Below are 22,512 nucleotides of genomic sequence, written 5' to 3'. Positions count from 1 at the left end.
GTGTTGATAACTTTTCTGCTGGTAATACCCTTGAGGACGAAACGTCCACTAGCATTGATATTCATCCGTTGGTTGTAAAAAGTCTTCAATAACGCCAATCTTATAATATAATACACAATACGCGCGTTTCGCCCTTATAAGACTAATAATGACACTTGAATTAACACAGTTGGAAATTCAAATCAATTAGGAACAAAGTTTCTGAATTTGAAATCATTTAATAACTGACAAAATGATATGTCTGTAACCAAACATCTGTGCTGTACAGTGTTTATCGTAACCTTTGTACCTATATATTCCCGGTAATGACACCACACTTCCATTTTTATTATGCATATGATCCCCCACAGTAGCAAAAACAATCAATAGTGAATTATACACAATTCTATTTTATAGGTAAACCGAATTTGTAACGCCTTTTTGCTGCAACCTGAATTTATTCCGGAATTTCTTTGCTGGGTACAGTCTGAAGACAATATTACAGATATCATTTTTGATATGGATTAATTTGTTTGGTTTGAAAAAAAAAAAAATAAATAAATGCAATGATTTCACACCAACATTATGTGTTATCTCAGCAAATGAAACAAAAACAAAAAACCAAAGCATTAAATTTTTCAAAAGTCATGTACATTTCTAAACGTTTATTTCTTGTCACGTTCTTCCCTCCATAAATCTAGGTCGAGTTCAGGCAGATCTTCACAACTGCAAAGACGACTGAAAATATAAAAGGACAACTTTTTTTCTAGCTACTTGACATTGTTCACTCTGGGGGGCAGAACGATTAATAGTTACTAGTATTTATATAAACATGATATTTACACCTGTAAAGATTACAAGTGGTAAAAGAACAATACAAGTGAATAAAATATTCCTATGATTGTTTATGATCCCCTTTAGAAAGTGTCATTGGAATATTATTTTGGTTTCAAATTGAATTGTAAATATTTTTGTCAGGAGAAAAAAACCTGTTAGATGTAGGTGTATATTTACATTCCAGCATATGCAGAGCTGTATATACTGAGGACACTTTTATATACAACTGACGTTTACAGTTCATCAGATTATTTTATCATATCGAACACATAAGTTCAGAGAAAAATGCTAGAATTATCAATCTTAAGAAAACTGAAACATCGATATGATATTTTACGCCAATTTCACTTTTTACTAGTATAAATAAGGTAAGATAAACAAAATGAAAGCGTATAATCTGGGTTTTTTTTATCAAATAAGTATATTTTGGTATTCTGGGAGATTTGGAGCTTGATATATTCTAGAGAAATTTTCTGAATACGATATGTTAAGCTCTTGCTTGTTTTGTTTTGTTTTCTCATGGAAGTTTAAATTTAATTTTATGCTGCAACCTAATTATTAAGCCATACCTAAATACATGTTAATACTTACTTTGTTTTGGATGGGAGTCGAAATATGTCACGTTGAATTCTCTTATGTTCAAAGTTATTGCACCATAATTTAGAAAATAAGGTAGAATATTTGATAGCGTATATTTGCTCTGAAAAAAAGAAAATATATGTACTGTTATCATGATAAGTGTTGCATGTATATTCTACATTATTAATTTTTGCTCTGAAATGAAAATATTTATAATGTTATCAGGATAAATGTATATGCTACATTATTTTAAAAGTAACTTCAGAGAGAAAGTACTTTAAAATAAAAGTAAAATGAGGCGTTCAAATTGTTGATAATACGCTCAGTATTTTAGAGTAATATTTATAGTTATCATTTACATAACAGATTGTTTTTACTTATCTTAACAAAAGAAAGTATGAATACATATAAGATTTAAATATTTGTAGAAGAGGCAGTGACACATGTGCATTCCATGGGTATACATTTTGCGGTTTTTAAAAAATGGCATTTGTGTGTGGAGTTTAAACAATTCGTGGTTTTCAGATTTCACATACGCGCCCAATGGCAAATATATTTGGTGGTTGGAGGAAACAATGCAAATCTACGAAAACTGGTGTCACATGAACTAGTATACTTTTTCAGTATTTTGAGGAATCTTTCTCTTCTGATAAAACTCTGTGGGATCCTTGTAAAGAATTTGTTATTGCATTTACACATTGTTCTTATTTGGATTCTTTTTTGTGAAATGTATTTAGATATGAAAAGAATCATAAAAAGATAATTGATTAGAGCCTTTTGTTTCGAATTATATGAACACATATGTTGGTTTAATGTGATAACTGAAACATGTGACAAGAATGAGATTATAAATATCGCATAAGTGTCCAAACTAACTTTACCGCGATATATAAAACAAAAATGATCATACTTTTTTGGAAAGAAAGAATTTTGACTTTAGTAGTTTATGGAGCAAAAACAATGTTTTAAAACCTTTCGATTTGTTCAGTATAAACAAAGTATGATACATTTCACTGCTTTTTAAATCATAATATGATATCAGTAAAACAAACTCAGTACTATTCTGTATACCTTCTGTCAATCCACTCGTACGGTCACTCGACTCATACCAAAATCTATCTCCAACTTTTAAACGATGAAATTGAATACCAATGATACATGCAAACGTAGGACCAACACCTCCATTTTCGCCCTTTTCTAATAGAGCACCAATGTACAAATCAACATCGTCTACAGAGCTAAAAAGTAAAAAACAAACAAAAATGACCGTTTGAAACTTTATGCAGTAAGCACGACATTAAACTTTCGACCAACCTTTAGAAGGTACAAACGTGACCAGAGAGAGACATAAAACTTTAAAGAATATAAAACAAATGGAAAACTGAAAATACATGTTGTCTCTTTGACACATTCCCAGTTTCCATTCTCAATTAAAAAACCACTTTAAAGGTCAGTTTTCGCGGATGCAGATATAAATCTATTTTCAGTACATAATTTATAAACTTAAAATAAACTATTTACAATGTATTATTTAAATCATGTTGTCACCAAAGCAAGTAAACGAATATCATCACAATTGATTTTAAAGTTTATCATCTTAAAGCGTCCAAATTTTGTCAAAAAGGGTTTTTTAAGAAGGTCCTTGTTTTCATACAGGAGGCATTTGAAATATCGATTTATGAAGGACATACACTTGAAATAAAAACACGTTAATTATTTTCTTCTCTTTTAGGGGGCAGGGGTCTGTTATAAATTCCAATTTTTTTATTCTTGTTTAAAAGGCTCTTGTCGAAAAGCTTGAAATAAGAAGAAGTTTTGCTAATTGCAAGGAAAAATACGAATCAAAGTATGGATCTCAACTGAATAAACTTCATGTTGTAAATAAACCTGTTCGGAGAGTTTGTGTAAACGTTTAATAAAAGAAATGAAAATATGTATCAACGCTTCCCCAGCAGACATGGAGATTTTGGTAAAACATTATAATCTGATCGTGTTAACAGTTATCTCATTGCTTTGTTATAATCCAAATGAAATGCCAGTTCAGTCCAAGACTTACCCCGCATAGTTTGTACCAAATATGATCAAGATATTTAGCCCTTCTGAACAAGAAGCAATAATACAACCGATTAATCAGTTATTATTACAATCCTTTAAACAGACTTCAGAAACCACACGATTCGGTATCTGGGACTGTGGTAAAATGTATTCTTTGCATAACAAAAAGTTTTCCTCATGACAAACACATGATTTCTACTGTTAGAGCATTTTTGTCCCTTCAGATTTTCTCTTTTTATCGTGGTTGTCAAGGTATTAGACAATTACTGCATTTCACTCTTATGTTCTATTCTAGCCATGGCAGCCATATAAAAAAGGAGATGATATGATTGCCAATGAGACAAATATCCATCAAAGTTCAAATGAAGTGGATGTAAGCAATTATAAGCAACCGTACGGCCTTTAACCAAACCGTATAGTCGGCTATAAGAGGCCCGACGTGAAAAATATGAAACAATTCAATTGAGAAAACTAACGGCCTAATTTATAACTAAAAATTTACGAAAAACAAATATAACAGACATGAACCAAAGACAACCACTGTACTACGGGCTCCTGACCTGGGACAGGCACATAAAGAATGTGGCCGGGTTAAACATATGTGTGAGCGCTCAATGTATGTTGACTGACCGGAATTAAAAAAAAATATACTCCTAGAAGATACCCTAAGTATTATTCACCCCAAGTTTTGTTGAAATTTGTTCAGATGTTTCAGAGGAGAAGATCTTTGAAAAAGTTTACGACAGATACCGGATCTCGAACGACGAACATGAGCTAAAAAGATTATATACTTCCCTTTATTTGTACCATAAAACTTCATGTATATACCTTAAGCATAGAATACTTCAAATTGTATATAAAACAAATTAAGCCACCAGTTTTTTTATGTGTGTGTTTTTTTTTTTTGGGGTGGGGGGGGGGGGGGCAAAAGTCATTCGAATGCCACCTGACTTCATGTGTTCAATAAATATAAAACTGGAGCAACAAAAACAAATATAAATCGAAAATTTACCTCACAAAAAATAATGTTTACAATGTTGCATTGATGTAAATTGCAAATTAGACATCTTTAATATGCGAAGAAGGCAACGAATGTACATGAGATCATTGAGGAATAACCTTATGAAATAAATTAGTATACCGATAGATACGTGCAAGTCTCGAAGCAAACTCTCCAAACTCATAAAAGGATGCAAATCTTTTCAGATTACAGAATTCTCTCCAGTCATTATACGCAGGAACGCCTTGATCACGTCCTCTCTGTATGTTTAACGAAAACAGGTCGAATCCTGGTGGCTGTGATAGGAAGAAAAGCTTATTACGGAGTCCGTCGATGAGGAAGCTTTAAAGTAATTAGAATTAAATATTACAAATACAAACTAATACGAGGTATCACTCTTAATATTTTGATTAACATTCGACGAAAAATAAAACATATTTACACATCCTTGTCCTTTCGTCTATGGATAGTTGATTCATTGGTAATCATACCATATTTCCTTATTTTTATTATATAATTAACGTCTTGTACTAAATCTTCATACATTTTGACTAAGATACCTTTCTTTAGAAGGTTTTAAACTGTATGTATGCTGATCATTTTTAATCAGAACGATCCTTGTATATAGATAGTATATTGTATCACGTGTGCGATTTGTATTGGATGTAGTGATTTTCATTATCGCTTTCCTAAACATATTGTTATTTCACCTGTTTTGGTGATTCGTCGACGACATTGCTGCCTGTTCTTCAATACCATATGATTGACTACAGTTTAAATCATATTGAATTGTGACAATTATATTGTACAGATGCTCAAATATGAAATTACTTGTTTTCTGGATAGTTGTATAAAGAACAAATGAAATGTAATTACAACGTCCAAGTGCCGGCTTAGGTTTTATTACTGTGGATTCGTTTATTTTCATGGGTACCAATTTTCATGAATTAAGAAAAATATCTATTTCGTAGTTTTCCAAAATTTGCATACAAGCCTATAGAAACTTCTTCATTGTATTTCGTGGTTCACATTACAAACGAAATCCACGAAAATTGTTATCCCACGAATAATGATAAATCAACAGTAGCAACTTATTATCAATATATTAATGAATCATAAAAGTCCTGTATGGGAGGCAGAGGAAAGCATGTAAGATCTATTGTTAAAAACTATCAAGAGTTTGGAAAGAACACTAATAACACCTTAATATGCATTTTCTGAATAACACCAATTTTATCCATGAAATTTATCATATCATTCTGATTATGAGTACAACTGAGTATTAAAACACCTCTATTATGCACATGATTAGTTTTTTTAAACATGTGCTTATTTTCACGTACTTGTCAATTTTTTGGGCCGGTTTTGCTGCAAGCCATCTGGTAATACCTTTCACGGTCCGTCCACCTTGTTGTTGCCATAAATGAGGGCTCTCTAAATTGTTCTCTAGGGTGTGTAGTTTAACGGTTTTAAAATCTTTTTTTAACTCCGATATATCTGGCATTATCAGTGAATGTCCAAAACGCCATGCAGCCGCTCCAAAGCTATTGACAATAGACGCATCAACTTTACTATCATATACATCATCAAATCCTGGACGTTTAGATAATAATTCTAAACGTGCCATTGTACTATGTCCTACTATAAGTGGTAGATAATGGTTGTAGACTATATGTTGAAATTGTGCTATGATGATCCTGCGCGTTTCTTGAAACACTTTCTCATTATTCCATCGGGGGTTAACATTATGAAGCCTAATAGCCACTCGATTATGCTGTCTTACAAAAAGTAGATGGTTTAAAGATAGTTGTGGTGCTTCAGCACTTCTTTCGTCGCCTGCAAACGTTGATAAAATTATGACTTTTTATCATCTTTCTTTTGTATAATAAATAGAACCCTTTAAAATAATTGTCTTGAATCATTTTGTAATCATCTTATATTTTATCGGCCTTAGTTGATGTGTTTCCCTCGGTTTTGGTTTGTGACCCGGATTTGTTTTCGCTTAGTCGATTTATGACTATTGAACAGCGGTATACTACTGTTGCCTTTATTTAGCTGATTCTATGCGAGGGTCATCGGAAAATAGTTCATATACAATGATCACTTGCCTGTTGCCACTGGAGGTTCAGTGTTCGAAACCGCTTGTGTTTGACATCGAGATTAATTAAAAAAGAATTGCACGTTTTTCTACCGAAGGTCGGGTTTCCTCAAGGTACCCCAGCTTCCTGCACCAAACTTATTGCCTATTTAGGATGAGAACATGTGATGTGAATGTCAACTCTGCTTTTAAAAGATCGGCGGTCTGAGACGAACTGTTTATATGCTAGATCACATGGTAACCGTCAGCGGGTAGACATGTTACCATTATCGGGCATATTATTCCGACGTGTCTTGGCTCTTACTTTTAAATGCGGATTGTTTAGTGGAGAAACGGTAAATACCAATTTTTCTCGCAGTAGTATGACACAAGGTAACAAACAAGCTGATTGCAAATGAAATATGCAATTTACAGCAAAAGAAATTTAAGTTAAAAGAAAACATTTCCAGTCTCATAAAAAAATAAATAGAGTAGATTTTGATTCTGTATATTTATTGTGCATCAATTTGAAAGTATCTTTTATACTTTTTTTTAGCTTCAGGTCCGCTATGTATATCAAACAGTCAAAATTAAGGTTGTCTTTCTCCGCAACTATTACCGGTTGACGCCGGTTTTTCGGTTCGTCTTTGTTGAAACCACGGTTTGAAATTATGCAGGAAAAATATATAGAACAAATTGTAAAACGAACCGTTTCGCAAAACATAGAAAGTTTCATTCAGATGCGCTTGTGGTTTAAAGAAATATTTAAAACAAGATATGCTTTAAATATTATCCCGTTGAAGAACCTATTTTAGCAAACATTTAAACTGAAGCAAGAATGTACGTGTTTGTACAAAAAAGCAACACAAACGAAAAATCGATCCAAAAAATGATCAGACCTTGGATAGGGATCTTCAAGATGAAAAGAATAAAATATTTCATCCAATAGCATACCAGCAGCACGTGTAGGGTTCGAATTGAAGACGACGAATTCATTGAAATCTATATGGCGCTCGGTTTTTGTGGAGTTTTGTTGCTATCTCAAGTTTCTTCAAATACCTGTACTTCAAAGAATAGATTTTGTTGCGAAAAAATATTTAAATATTGGTATTAGTATAAGAAGTAATTAAATATATATGTTGTGTACAAGTTACCATTTTGTACAAATTATAATTTGTACAAAAACAAAAAAATTGTACAAATTATGATTTGTATGTAAACAAATTATAATTTGTCCAAAAAACGCTTGTTCAAATTACAATTTGTACACAATTTGACTAAAATTTACTTATAAATTGTACAAAGGAAATACGATAAGTTAACATGATACAAAAGATGGCCTTTTATATATTTTTAACAGTAATACATTTAATTGGCTTAATTTTTGCATTCAACTCTTCTTGAACACTTTTGGACTGTTCATTATTTTGGGTCAATTGTTCTAATAAGTTGTCAAAGATATATATTCTCGGTGTTTGTGAACACTATTTTGGTCGTTTACCCATTTGATGATATAGTGTAGACATGGCCAGCATTATTGATTTCCAGGATAAATCTGTTCAAGAAATTCTGAACCTAGTACAGAATAATACATGAAAGCACAATCATGTGTTCACCAATGATTTTTTGTACCGCTTTGGAACAGCTGTAGGAATTTTACAGGATATTTGTCTAGAATTCAAATTGAAGCTGTTGAAGACACAGGTTTATTCGCAGAAACGGTTCATGAGCTTCAACTTTCGCTACGTGAAACAGTTAAAAAGCTTTTAAAAACTGGTGGTCAGGGGTTTCTATCATGTAAATGCAAAGGGGGTGCAGCACTCTGCAATAATTTTGAATTCTGGAAATTGATAAGAAATGTATGATAAAAACTAACCCAATTAAGGAGAGTTAGCCATGCATGCACGGCTACGGGGGTTAGTTACTTCATATTGAAATATCAGTGAACATTAGCCATGGGCTTGAGTTTGGTTAGTTTTCATCATACATTTCTTATCAATTTACCAGAATTTAAAATTATTCCAGATTCAAATAATTCCTTGTTTAAATGTAAAAAGCAAAAGATGTTGTGCAATTCCCGATCCCATAACGACGGCATTTTGGTAAATACTATAATTGAAAACGACTAAATTAATATTTACATTTAACATTTATATATAGGTGTAAGTAATGAAGCATTTTAATACATAACACGTTAATTAATTTATTTAGGAGATTAGGGTAGCATAAATTACAAAATTGTAAAAACAGGCGAGTAGTTATGATATAATTAATGAAATAGACAATGACTAGAAGTTATATTTGCCAAGCAGTCTTGGAGCTGGCATGTCAGTTAACTGCTAGTAGTCTGTTGTTATTTATGTATTATTGTCATTTTGTTTATTTTCTTTGGTTACATCTTCTGACATCAGACTCGGACTTCTCTTGAACTGAATTTTAATGTGCGTATTGTTATGCGTTTACTTTTCTACATTGGCTAGAGGTATAGGGGGAGGGTTGAGATCTCATAAACATGTTTAACCCCGCCGCATATTTGCGCCTGTCCCAAGTCAGGAGCCTCTAGCCTTTGTCAGTCTTGTATTAATTTTAATTTTAGTTTCTTGTGTACAATTTGGAGTTTAGTATGGCGTTCATTATCACTGAACTAGTATATATATTTGTTGAGGGGCCAGCTGAAGGACGCCTCCGGGTGCGGGAATTTCTCGCTGCATTGAAGACCTGTTGGTGACCTTCTGCTGTTGTCTGTTCTATGGTCGGGTTGTCTCTTTGACACATTCCCAATTTCCATTCTCAATTTTATTATAATGAAAGAGCTCTTGCAAAAAGCGAACGTAACCAGCAATTACGATTGTTTGACGACAATCGTTTTATCTTATTACATGAGATATAGCAGCACATTGCTCGAATCTTAAATGCTCCGAATGTTGAGCAGTACACCCAAAATAAAACAAAAAAGGACGTTTCAATCTAAGCGAACAAAAACAGAAAAAACAATGAACTAGTATAACTTATTCATAAATATTAACATTTTCCAATTTACTTTTAATAACCGAGACAAAACGATGGTTTGCTTTCTTAGTTACTTTCAAGTATATCGAATGGTAAACCTCGAAATTACTACTTACTTCTTAAACAAAAAGTTTTGAATAGTACATGCGTATGTAAATAAAATCACTTGTATTGATTGACTAACTTAGAGTAAAAATCTGTGTCCATAGAATACCAAACTCCGCTAGTATTATCAATTTCCATGTTCAGTGAACTGCGAAATCTTTGTCAAAACCCTAATGTCTCATACACTTAATGAGATTCACGTCCTACTAAATATTCGCACTAACTTTCAAGTTGATGTGACCTCAAATTCATGTTGAACTAATTCAAACTAAAACGTTTAAACCTTAACTTTAACCTGACCAGGGAACCGCGAAATCTGGTTCATGACCTTTATTTAGAATACATTTTAAAGATCTGTCGGCATAAAAAAAAACATATATAAAAAGGATTTAGTTAATATATTTCATGGTAATCTACTGTAAGCCAACAACAATATAAACTGAATTGGAACAGACGGTCAAACGGATGACCAAATGGCTGGATGGATACGCAGATCGCCAAAATAAACACTTTCCAACTATCGAAGACGAATTTATAAATCATAACCAAGTCTTAATGTGAAAATGTTTCGAAAGGACGACGTCAAATCGTGTTTGTAAATCAACATTTCTACATTTCAACCGAGCTTCTATATGTTGTTATGATTGACACATCTTTATTTTATACCATAGAAAAATTAAACTCGAATGAGAATCTGTCAAGCAATTACGAACGATGAAAAAAAGAAAAATAAGGTACCAAAAGGACAATAAAAGTTATTTGTCCAATAAAAAAGACAATACCATGGTCAAAAAGAAAAATGATGAAAAGACAAACAATAATTACAAAACATTACACATAAAACTAAAGTTTGTGAAACAAAAATCCTACAAAAAAGAGGTTTCATGTGCTTATGATAGGTAATTTCTGACTACTAGTGACACCCGTCGTTTTGTTCAGTATAAATCGGTTATAAGTTGCATGTCCATATAAGGGTTAATAGGTTGAAACCAGAATAAAAAGAGTAAATTGTAATAAAATATGTGACTTAGTAATAAAATACTAAATTTACCTTACTAGAGTAACGACTTTTGGATGAATATTCAAAAGTCATTGATACGTGAATAACTCAAACGGGACATCAAAAAGGTGTCCTACCAAATGATGTGTTCACTTGGGATCATCCTTACAAATTAGAATGTGAAACTAAAACATAGCAAAAACTACATAATAAGCAACAAAACAGCCAATTTTAGAAAGATATGATGGTAATGGTCAACAAAATAGCCATATTTCAGAACGATATGATTTTAATGGGCAACAAAACAGCCACCATTCAGAAAGACATGATTTCAATGTGCAACACACTAGCCACATTTCAGAAAGATATTATTCTGATGGGCTAAACAATAGCCATATTTCAGAAAGATATTATTATGATGGACATTACAATAGCCATATTTCAAAAACATATCATTCCGATGGGCTAAACAATAGCCATATTGCAAAAATATATTATTCTGATGGGCAACACAATAGGCATATTTCAAAAAGATATGATTTTGATTAGCAACAATAATACTATGCATTTAAATTTATGTTGAATACATCTAGTTTATCGAAGTTATAATCTTCACATTAACAGTTAAAAATGTTTGACATTGAATTGGTTTGTATTCATATATCATTGAATGGTATCGTTTGAATTTTTTGTTAAATTTGATTTTAATCAATTACTTACTACCGTTTTAAATTTTATTAAATTGATTTGTAATTATTTCAATAATATCTTTAGTTTTTGTTGAATTGCTTTGTAATCAATTTAATACTACCTTTAGTTATTGTTGTATTTGTTTGTAAGCGTTTGAATGCTACCGTTTGAAATTAAAATTTGGGGTTTGTAATCAATAGAAATGCTTTAGGGTTTTTGTTAAAATGAGGTGCAATATATTGACCATAACCGTTTGACGTGTATCAAATGAAATCAAATAAATATGTAGACATTGTTATTCTTATACCTGTTATTGGACATCGATCGGTTTTCTGAAACATCTGACATCCACCTCCACCATGAACAGTTGGTAAAAGGTTATGTGTGTCTACCAGCATGAGAACTGCAATTAATTGTTTGTTCAATATTGAGCATAAAAATGAATAAGATATCGTGTAAGTTAATGTAACACTTAAGGTCAAGAAATAGTTAATGTAATCTGTCAAGTAGAAGTCATGGATTTGAAATTGGAGATTTTAAGACAAATTTTAGAACGTTTTTTGCCGGTTTTAAGTGCTTTCTGCTCAAATATTCGCCTACTTTGAAAATCAATCACTCAGTAATATTAATCACTCAGTAAAATTTCAGAAAATAAAAAAGACAAATGCATTTTTTTCGATTTTCGGTAATAGTTCAACAAACCAAAGTTGTATGCAAAATTTTACCAAAATCTGTGACAATGTCCAAGTACTGTAACTTGACCTTAATTTAGTGCAGCATATTCTAATAATGGGAAAATAAGATCATGTGAAAATACGAGACTGCAAAGTACCACTACTCAAAAAGTTATCGATGTTTACACTGAATTGGAAATGTGGTCATGATTTAATTTTATTATAATTTGTAGGACAAAATTGTAAAAAAAAACACCATGAAGACGATACACATGGCATGCGATAACGCATTAAAGCGCTTGTGTGTGTATGTTTAATGACAAATTCAAACCAAAATCAATAGTTCTTAATTGATAAGCAAATATGAAGTACCTTTCAGTGATCTCATTTATCACTCAAACACCCTTAATTGTTGTACACTAGGTGTTAGATAAAAAGAATATTTTAAAGTTTAATTATATCTTACAGCTGTTTGGTTTCCTCAATTTTTTATTTAGTTCTTTGCTACTCCCGTATAAAAATGAAGCATCAATGTACGAGGTTACTAAATTTCTCTGTTCTCTTCGATCTGCAATAGTAGGCATTAGTTTGTTCATTTTTGCTACTGTAAATGTAAAATACATAAATAATCTTTGAAATTTTGGTGATTCATTCCGATTCTTTAACTCTGTGTTTCGGGAGGGGGTTCAGATAAACATGGTTGAGTTGGATAATTATCTAGTGAATCGACTATTTTTTTTTATTGTTAAACAATACGTCATTTTTGATAATTAACGGAGCATGTTTTTTTCAAATGGCTAATTTATCAATAACAAATAAGTATTTATGGAATGATTGTAATCCTAGAAATCTTTAAATACAATATGTATGAGTACTAGTAATCATGAATAGGAAAAATTGCAAAAATATTTTCGCGCGACTTCCTTATCAATGTTTTACTACCACCAGTTTCTATGATCTATTTTTGTATTTCAGGCGTTTATGCTTCCATCTTACCCGTTGAAGTTTATGCCAGATACATATGTCGTGTTTACGGAAAATTAATTGGCATTATAAAGATTGTCTTACTTTCAATTTACAAGGTTCATAACTCCTTCAATAAAGTTGAGTATTGATTAAAGAAAGCATGTCAGGGTAAAAGAATGTAGAAAAGCAAATAAATAAAATTAGTATGCTTATGTTAGCTGAAATATCATTAGTCTAGACAATAAAAAGCATATAAATGATGAGAAAATAACAATCGGATCCTATGAACGCCAGTCAGAGTGATACAAGTTGTTTCGCCTTTGAAAACCTGTTCTATTCACAACTTTCATGTGATACGGAACTTATATCCTGACTTATATCCTGTAGAAAATGTGTATGCTAGAAACACGATAATACCTATTATATGTCAAATAGATGAATATTGACATGTTCGGTTTATTACAGTGTAATAGGACCCCATCCAATGTCAATTTACGTTTTTATTAGTCAGGAACTTTATAAGTGAAAGCTTTTTTGTCCTGTCAGGAATATTATTTTAATTTCAGATCATTTTAAGTGTTTATAAATGTATTGCTTACTTAAGCTTGAAACAATTAATAAACTGATGAGAAGAGGAGGTTTGACATCAACTAATTCATTAGCGTGGACTGCAATATCCCAAAATTCAGGCTAAGTTGTAACCGCTTATTTTTTAACAATAGGGTTTTTGTATTTTAAATCTTATTTTTTCATGAAACTTAATTAGGCATATTTTCCTATTTCCTCATTTATTTCATCATACATCTGTGAGAAAAATATGCCAGCAGCTGTTGAAAAGATAAAATATATTTTCAACTTTATATAAAATGTCAGGCGCTCTCCCCATGCTTTCTGGAAAAGATGTCTAGAATCTTTCAGGTTAAAGTGTAATAAAAAAAACTACACAGAATGTAATGTATAATTCAAAAGGTAAGAAAACAGAAAGTTGAAATAAAAATAAAACTTTCATTTTCATTAACCTGTCAACAAAATATAACTACTAAATAAGCTAATAATTCTTTCAAGAATTGAAATGCCAAAGATTAAAAAAACTCGTAGAGCATAACTATGTCATCATTGTTTTGTATCTTAGTTTTTTAAGTTATTTGTCAAAGTCTCTCTTTTCAAATTCATAACGAACGAATGATATACTAAAAATGAATAAAAATAAATTTAAATTTAGAACAGACATTATACAATATAAAACACTATACAAACGTCCCAAGACAGCTGTTGATCTTCTAAAGCTGTTACAACCAGGTGTAAATCGTCTATCTCCTCGGGGAATATGTAACGGGAAGCAGGCATGTATACTGAAATAAAATGACAAATAAATATATTGATAATTCATGCAATAACAGCTTAATATCTTCGTATAATTTTTAATTTTTTGACAGATGAAGTTTTCTCAAGGATTCTTACAAAAGTTTATAAAATGATAACATGAATATTAAGGTATATTAGATTAAACTATTTCATAAAATTTATTTAGTTATATTAGATTCACAAACATTAAATATATTTATGGACTTTTTATGATCCAGAAACGGTCGAACACTTATAACGTTGTGCAATAAATGGAACTACTCTGTAGAGTCTTTCTCTTTCTCTCAAATGGGACTGTCTAGTGATTAAGGTTTTAAGTAGAACTTGGGTGGTTGATATCTACAGATTAACTGGTAAATAAATTAGTCAAAGAAAAATGAAGAAAAGCCCTACAACACACATGATCTACTTAAGTAAAGCTTACCTGCCATAATTAGAATCTCCTTTTTTACAACAGTCGAAACCTATTCAAAATATTTTCTTTGATTAAATTGCTGATCAATGTTAATGAACAATTGCTCTCATCTTTAATGTATACATGTAATCGAGAACTCATCTGACTATATCTATTATCTTATTTCAAATCAAGGTAAATGCTTATTAAAATGATTCAAATTCATTGTTGCCTATTTCGATGATATGTTTGTCATTTTGCAAATCTTGGACTTGATAACTATAAAGATGATTTGAGAACAAACAAACTATTTATTTATTTTTTATTATTCTTGTTTCTTGTTCATTTACTTATTTCTGTTATGTCACAATGACAAAAATGAAATAAATAAGTGAAAAGTTACTCGCCAATGGAATACTACAAGTGACACTTGGAACATACCTTGGACAAGTAACTCGCACAGTCTTTAAACAATTTTTTTGTTCAATTTGAATATCGCCATTTATTAATCTTCAAAACATAAACATATGCTACAAAAATCAACCATGTTACATCTATTCTTTTCTCTGATAAATCAAATTGGATGGTGGTGACAGAAATAAGATGCAGAAACTAATGACATGTACAAAAATATCATTTCTGACAAAATGAAATAATGTTATAGTGATATAGGTTATTTGAAGTAGATAATGGGTATGTAAACTCTGCCGGCTCATTCACAAACTGCATAAAATCTGAATGACTCTATGTCGAAATGGTGTGTGAAACACCATGTAAACATACAAATGAATTCTGTATAAATCATATTTTTTTCAAAGTACTTTATCATCAATACTTAAAGATTTAATTTGCCTGTTGAGGGATTAATACTCATGACGCCATAACACGGGTTTATAAACTTTTGGTTTCCATGGCTCTCACAAATGAAAATATCATAGAACATTGAAATCATGTTTAAGTAGTAACAAGGGTAAAGAAAGTTGAAAAGGATATTGACTTGACAAGTCCTGACAAGTCTAATTGTAAAAATGAAAACAAGCGTTAAATATATTAAATATGATTAAATCACGGTTAGAGCATGGATACAATGTTCACATTTCATAACGACATAATTTGCCAACTTGGTTTGATGTTTCTATGGGGGTAGTAGTAATTCACGAATCAAATACAGAACATAATTTAATGACATTGAACTATTTGTAGCACTATCTCCAAATAAATGGGTAGAGGAATGATTTATTTACGTATAGACTACTAATGTATCAAAATGAATAATTATATTCAGAACGAAGATGTTTTTTAAATAATATATATGTCTTATTTAGCATGTTTGTAAACCCCAGTAAGGAGTTTCTATTCTCTCATGACAATTTTCACCATGATCAATTGCCTGTATAGATGTAGATGATTTCACAAACAAAATGACAAACTAGAATATTCCTTTTTTTTACAAACATTGCAAATAAGATGCTTCATACACAATTTCGGAACGTTCGGAAAAGCATTTTAATAGACATTTTTTAAGAATGTAATTACGTCATCTAAATTGTGAGGAAAAAAATACTTTATAGTAGTTAGGCTATTTTGGTCATAAAGCTTCTCACTTTTTTACTTTTTCAAATATTAAGATTTGCGCGTTCCAGATGAAAGTAAATCATGAAAAAGACTTAAGACGCAAGACATGTATTAACAGTTATTTTCAATACATGGAAGTTTACCTGACGGTATTTGAGTTTCTATTAAATCGTGTGCTAGGATTTGACCAAAACCCATAACTTCTCCTGATCTTATATTATCAAATTGATCATCTGGTCCTAATGCTGAATCTGATATTAAATTGCTGACAAGTCTAGCATCTGGAAGATGGTGTGGGAAACCTCTAGGTATTCCTCTGCCTGTAAACAGCGGTGAAGGTTAACTTAAATACATTATGTTTGCTTTATTTATATCATATCTATGTGTAATCAGAAGATCTCATTATTAAAATATTCGGGGGATGTGGGATTAACTGAAGGGGTTTTCCGTTTTCATTTCATTTTATCAATGACAAATACAGGAAATATCTTTGCAATGACATATTTATTGGTTGCATAAAATATCCAAATAGAGGAGTGACATATATATAAGACTGCTTTTCAATTTTAATTGACCTCCATACATGCAGGTTAAATCAGTAATCAATGTTAACGGGAATATCTAAACTTTATGTTTATTTATGAATTTGAAAAGAACCGATAACTGAAATTTAAAAAGTATGCGTTAGTTTCTGCTTAAGCTTTTTTTAAATACTACACTTGTGTTACTTTGTAAGAAAGTATGATAAGGGAACTGTTTGGTCCTTTGAATTCGAAAATCAAAGAGTATTATAAATACTTGAACTGTTCACAAGGCAGTGAAAAGTCTCCTACTATTGTTTTTGAATTTATTTTATTTTGTCTTACTTATTTGATTTAGACATTCAATCTTCTATCATTCAAAATGAATCTGATCAACCTACCACATAAATGCACTACGAGATTGTGTTATTAACAATAAGATATAAAGAAAAGCCTAACTCATCAAGATAATTTCTATGCAATCTGTCTTATAAAGATGTTGATTGTTGTAAAATATCTGCATGGCTTTACAATATCTTCATGGCAGTAAAATATCTTCATGGTTGTAAACTATCTTCATGATTGAAAATATCTTCATGGGTAAATAAGAGTCAACAGTAGTTCAACCTTTGTTCAGATGTCATAAATCTGTTTCCAAAGAACGAAGCAGGTGAAAAATCTCGACAATTTAAAAGAACGATACCGGGTACGTCAACAGGGTAAGCGTATCTGAAAATGTATGTATGCATTGTTTTACTTTCAGACATCATGAACTTATTTATCATATCGTACCGTCCTCGTAAGCCTCCATTGGTCTTCCTTTTGCATCCTTGAGTCTTCTCTCTGTCGTTTTAGCCCTTCCCCATGTGGGATGTTGTAGGTTGTTACATGATCCATCTAATGTTCTATATCTGGTTCTCGAACAAGTTTGTTGTCCTGAAAATTAAATAACGAATTAGATAACCCTAAAAAAGTTTGACCGAATGCCAAAGAGAAAAATGAGTAACAAAATTTTGAAGCCTACAAACATTATAAATGATACTTGCAACAAAATATAAATGACATACGTAAACTTTTCTGTAACAGTTAAATATTATTGTCGAAATGAGCAACTGGTTGAGAAGAATTGGTATCTTTAATGTAAATACATTACTCGTCAAGTCTTTTTATACAATTTTGAACATTATACATGTTTTTGCCCAAAAGTTATTTTTGAAGTGCATCCATGAGCAAAAGGACTTAATATATTTTGAAATGGAATGCAAAGCATTCGAGTTTTGGTTAATGATGTATATTCTTCATTGTGCTTTTTTACTAAATCATTACAAAATCTAATCAAATGCAGTTTGAGCTATCTTGAGGTATTCTAGGAATATGTTAAAAATACTCTTCGATGTAAAAGTATGTACGTTTCTTGCTATATGTTGAAATTTATAATTTGGTTACATGTTTAAAAATAAGTCAAACCGTTGGTTTGCTTAAAATCTAAATACCGCCTCTCAAAATTTAAAGACAAAACAACTACTGACTGCAATAATAGCAATAAAATAGTATAAGGACAAGTGTACTTACTATGGTAATGATGAAATGAATCGACGTTACTTACAATGATCTGAAAATCATAAAAAGAAAACACTATACATATCTATAATACTGTAGAATCGGCAAATAGTGCGTTTAACTTGCTTTCTGTGGTCTTTGTTTGCAAAGAGACAAATGCAATGTTATCGGAAATCAACCCCGATTACAGTATTTTATACTTAGCTGACAGAATTACACTTATTTACATAATTTATAAAATGAATTTAACAATAGAAAATCTTTTCAATCATAGCTTTAAGGCAATTATTACCTTTGTCGAGTGTCAGTCAACAAGTAGCGCTGACATATCAGAGGAAATTAGTTGGTATGATTAAACAATTTATATGTATATATAACAAACTTGTGGGAAACCGAATGCATAAAACTTTAAAGATCATACAAATAGTAAAGGTGTAGGCTAAATAGGAAAAAAAACAACAAAGATTGGCTGTCTCGTCAAATGTGGGGTATCTAGGTAATTCCTGTTATATTGTATATGTATTATTGATATATATTTACAAAATGGTATGTTTCACATTGCAGTCAATTCCTTTAAATCTTAAAAAAAAATGGTCATATATGGGCAATCTTAACCGCTATGTTAAAATCCTTGTTCAATTTCTTACAATATATTTTTGTCATATTTGATTTGTTGCCTGTAAAATGGTGTCCAAAGAATAAAAAAATTGAAGATATATCAGTTAGACACCGGTGTATAATTAAGTCTACTGGTGTATAATTAAATCTCTCTTCTCAAACAACATAATGATTTAGACAAGTACTCCTCATTTTAACTCACATTTTACATTTAGATAGAGAGAATTAGTCCAACCTTGATAAACAAAAAGGAATAGCCAACAATATTTCAAGGGGGATAATTAGAGGGTTATTTATTACTGTGGATTCTAAAAACATTTCTATGAGACTGATATCATTAGCATGCTTTTACTTGTTTATGGACAATACAATTTTCATCCTACATTTCATGCTTCATGTGCGTGTTTTATCAGATAGTCGGCATTTTTGGAGGAATAGCAGTAATACTATTCAAGAAGCACGAAAAGAAGCTTCAATTATCACTTTACATGACGTTCTTCAAAACCAATGATTTCTTTTCACTTAACAATTTAAAAATAGGTGACTTTTTTATTATAAAGTATACTTGAAATTAAAATACATAATATCAAAGTTAAAGCAAGACTTTTCACACCTTGATGTACATGCTAACGTATATGAAGAAACTGACAGACATGGTCTATAGAGCACCAAAAGTAACGTTAACAGAAATGACTTAATTTTTCTAATGCAAGCTTGTCATTGTAATGTCAGTTTGTTTTCAACAATGTGTATGAATATCCTTTTGGTATCTGTCGCCTCTATTTAACATTCCCGCAGCATCAGCATATCGAGAATATGTCTCCAAGTTGATATCATTTAAAAAAAATAATCAATCTGGTTTAAATAAAGATCATGTGTTCACGCTTTATTTACATTGATCTGACAATATTCCGCTCTACTTTCTGTTATTGTAATTATATTATCATCCAAAAAAAATGTGAGCCTTCAAATTATTAATGTATTTAAAAACAGAAAGTAGAACAGATTGTACGTAAGCGAATAATTTCAATCAGATTGAAATACTAGTATTATTTTACTTCAAAGATAGGGTTTCAAATCAGTATTATTTTTTTTATAGAAAGGATGTCTTCCTACAAAAAGAATCTCCACAAACAAATGAATGCAATTATGGATTGGAAGACAGTTACAATATATATATATATGTTTCATAGATGATAATGGATATGTACCTTCTGTCGTAGCAATCGTTTAATTGTCTTGAGAAATATAGTTGATAGGTAGTTGCGAAGTCGAACCCGTAATGTCTTATGAATATTATGAACATTAGCAATCATAGTAGAAAATGTCACACAAATCGTACCGTTAAAGAAGTCACACAAATCGTACCGTTTTGACACAATTTTGTGGGGGAAAAAGGAGAGGGGGTAAAGCGATGGATATTCAAAGTAACATTTATGAAATATTTGTTGTCTAAGTAGACAAAAAATATGATCAAAACTGTTTATATTTTCACAAAACACCCAAACATTATTTTTTCTCCAATATCATAATTATCTTTATGTCAAAAATCCTAATGTACATATTTTCATTTGATTTGAACAACAAAGTAGCCGTGAATGAAAACATTTAATGGGTAGTGAAAACTTAGGCCATATATGACCCTAAAACCCAACTTCTTTTTCTGATTCATATAAACAAAATGTGTTTAGGATTACTGGCTTACTGTTTGCTTTATAAACCAATTCAGTACTGTTCAGCAGCTTTTATGACAACTCAGGATAATGTTGATTTGTACAGGTAGATAACAACTCACGAAAAGTCTGAACATAGACTGAACAGACCTAAATTATCTGCAAGCGAATTGTCTTGGTAGTACTCAATTTACCACAGTGTATAGATCTGAAAATTGACTGAAAGACTGTAAATGACTTAATAATTTGTTGTTCAGTCTTTTAAAAACTGTTCAGATCATCCAATAACATTTCAGCCTTCAAATTATTAAAGGTGCTTATCTATACGACAAAATCAGAAGCTCCCGAAAGGTATTTAAAAACAGAAAGTAGAACAGAGTGTACAGGTTCTCGTAAGCGAACATAAACACAAAATCTGCATTTTAATCAGATGGAAATACTAGTATTAATTTACTTCCCGATAGGGTTTCCAATCAGTATTATTTTTTTTATAGAAATGATGTCTGTCTACAAGAAGAATTTCCACAAACACATGAATGCAATGATGATTGGAAGACCATTACAATATATATGTTTCATAGATGACCATGGATGTGTACCATCTGTCAGAGCAAACATCATATCTTCTGTTCCTCTTTAGTAACACATCACCGAATTTGAGTGTTCAAACTATTTTCAATTACCATGAGTAACACATCGAGTGCAATTAGTTAAGTTCGAACTTAAACAAAATGCTTGATCTTTGGTGCATATTATATACCCCGGTTTTTTGTCGAGTTTGCCTTGCTAAATCTTTAGATTTCTGTCAAGTGATGCTAGGAAGTGAATCTATGAAATAATTCAAATACAAAACATAAAGGACGATTTTTTTAACAGACAGGGCTCGGAGGTTGGATGCTAATTGCTGACATTATATCATGTGCATTATGAACTGAATAAAACCCTTACCATTATAGATATAATGAAAATGATGAACGTCATGTTCTCCATTTCTCCTCAATATTAAACACGCCAAACTTTGATATTATCCAAATTCTGAATAATATATTATAATACTTCAAACGCAAATACTATACTTTGACAAAACAAAAACGTTGATTCGACGGTAATCGTCCGCTACTAGAGGTCTTTCAAGGTGACTGATTGCAATATATAAGGGGAAAATCCGATTAACATGTTTCACAAAATGAAACACTGAAATATTTTCAACCTGAATGAAAAAATATAAAGATTGTAAAAAAATGCATTGTTTTCCCGTTATAAGCAGACATGTTATTACGCTATTTATACATTACATCATTCATTGTGATCTTACAAGTAACCTGTTACTCACCTACCCTGTGATTCTTCCGCCAATTTACTTCTTATTCCAACACGTGGAACTAATTTATTTATATTTTTTATAAATATAACTTATGACATTATATTTATGTTTGAGGTTAGAGATAACATCGGATCACAATGATTTTTGTGAAATTTTTCTTTCAATTTAACTCTTAAAACATTGTCTAGATGTTGAATCGTTAGATTTAAGTCAAAATTTCCTGATATAAACATTGCAGAAAATGTTAATCGGATTTTCATTGTTAAAATGATGAATGCATTGAACTCTACATGCATGACTTTACACAAATGCAAGCGGAAATGTCTTGGTATTTGGTAACATGTTTGACGAACAAAATACATATAATGTTAAGGTAAATATTTGTTAATAAGTTCCTTGTTGATTTTTTTTACAAAGTACACGCTGTTGTGACGTTAACCTATAATCTTTTTGATTATGCATTGTATATCATTCAACTAAAAAGCTATTTCTGCTAATGATTTGAGCATTA

The 22,512-nt window shown here is 31.1% G+C and overlaps 1 protein-coding gene across 1 annotated transcript; it reads right to left on the bottom strand.

Moving 5' to 3' along the window:
* Positions 1-210: 210 nt before the first annotated feature.
* Positions 211-21,800, bottom strand: LOC127719982 (chorion peroxidase-like). Its single transcript, XM_052226361.1, has 13 exons — positions 21,626-21,800; positions 18,399-18,438; positions 17,619-17,762; positions 16,449-16,625; positions 14,761-14,800; positions 14,229-14,323; positions 12,472-12,573; positions 11,639-11,734; positions 5,794-6,286; positions 4,592-4,792; positions 2,467-2,633; positions 1,408-1,516; positions 211-717 (listed from the first exon to the last, which is right to left on the bottom strand). The coding sequence occupies exons 1-13, from the start codon at positions 21,665-21,667 to the stop codon at positions 645-647; spliced, it is 1,779 nt and encodes a 592-aa protein (XP_052082321.1). The 5' UTR covers positions 21,668-21,800; the 3' UTR covers positions 211-644.
* Positions 21,801-22,512: the final 712 nt, after the last annotated feature.

Source organism: Mytilus californianus, unplaced genomic scaffold (genome assembly GCF_021869535.1).
Source record: "Mytilus californianus isolate M0D057914Y unplaced genomic scaffold, xbMytCali1.0.p SCAF_11, whole genome shotgun sequence".
NCBI classification, from domain to species: Eukaryota; Metazoa; Mollusca; class Bivalvia; order Mytilida; family Mytilidae; genus Mytilus; species Mytilus californianus.
This window is presented reverse-complemented; position numbering and strand designations above follow the sequence as displayed.

Excerpts from the sequence above, each read along its gene's own strand:
- LOC127719982 (XM_052226361.1), bottom strand. The coding sequence starts at position 21,667 with ATGGAGAACATGACGTTCATCATTTTCATTATATCTATAATG. Across the intron at positions 16,626-17,618 it reads AATGGAGGCTTACGAGGACG|GCAGAGGAATACCTAGAGGT; the intron begins GTACGATATGAT and ends CGCTGTTTACAG. Across the intron at positions 4,793-5,793 it reads CCGGCCCAAAAAATTGACAA|CTTCCTCATCGACGGACTCC; the intron begins GTACGTGAAAAT and ends ATTACTTTAAAG.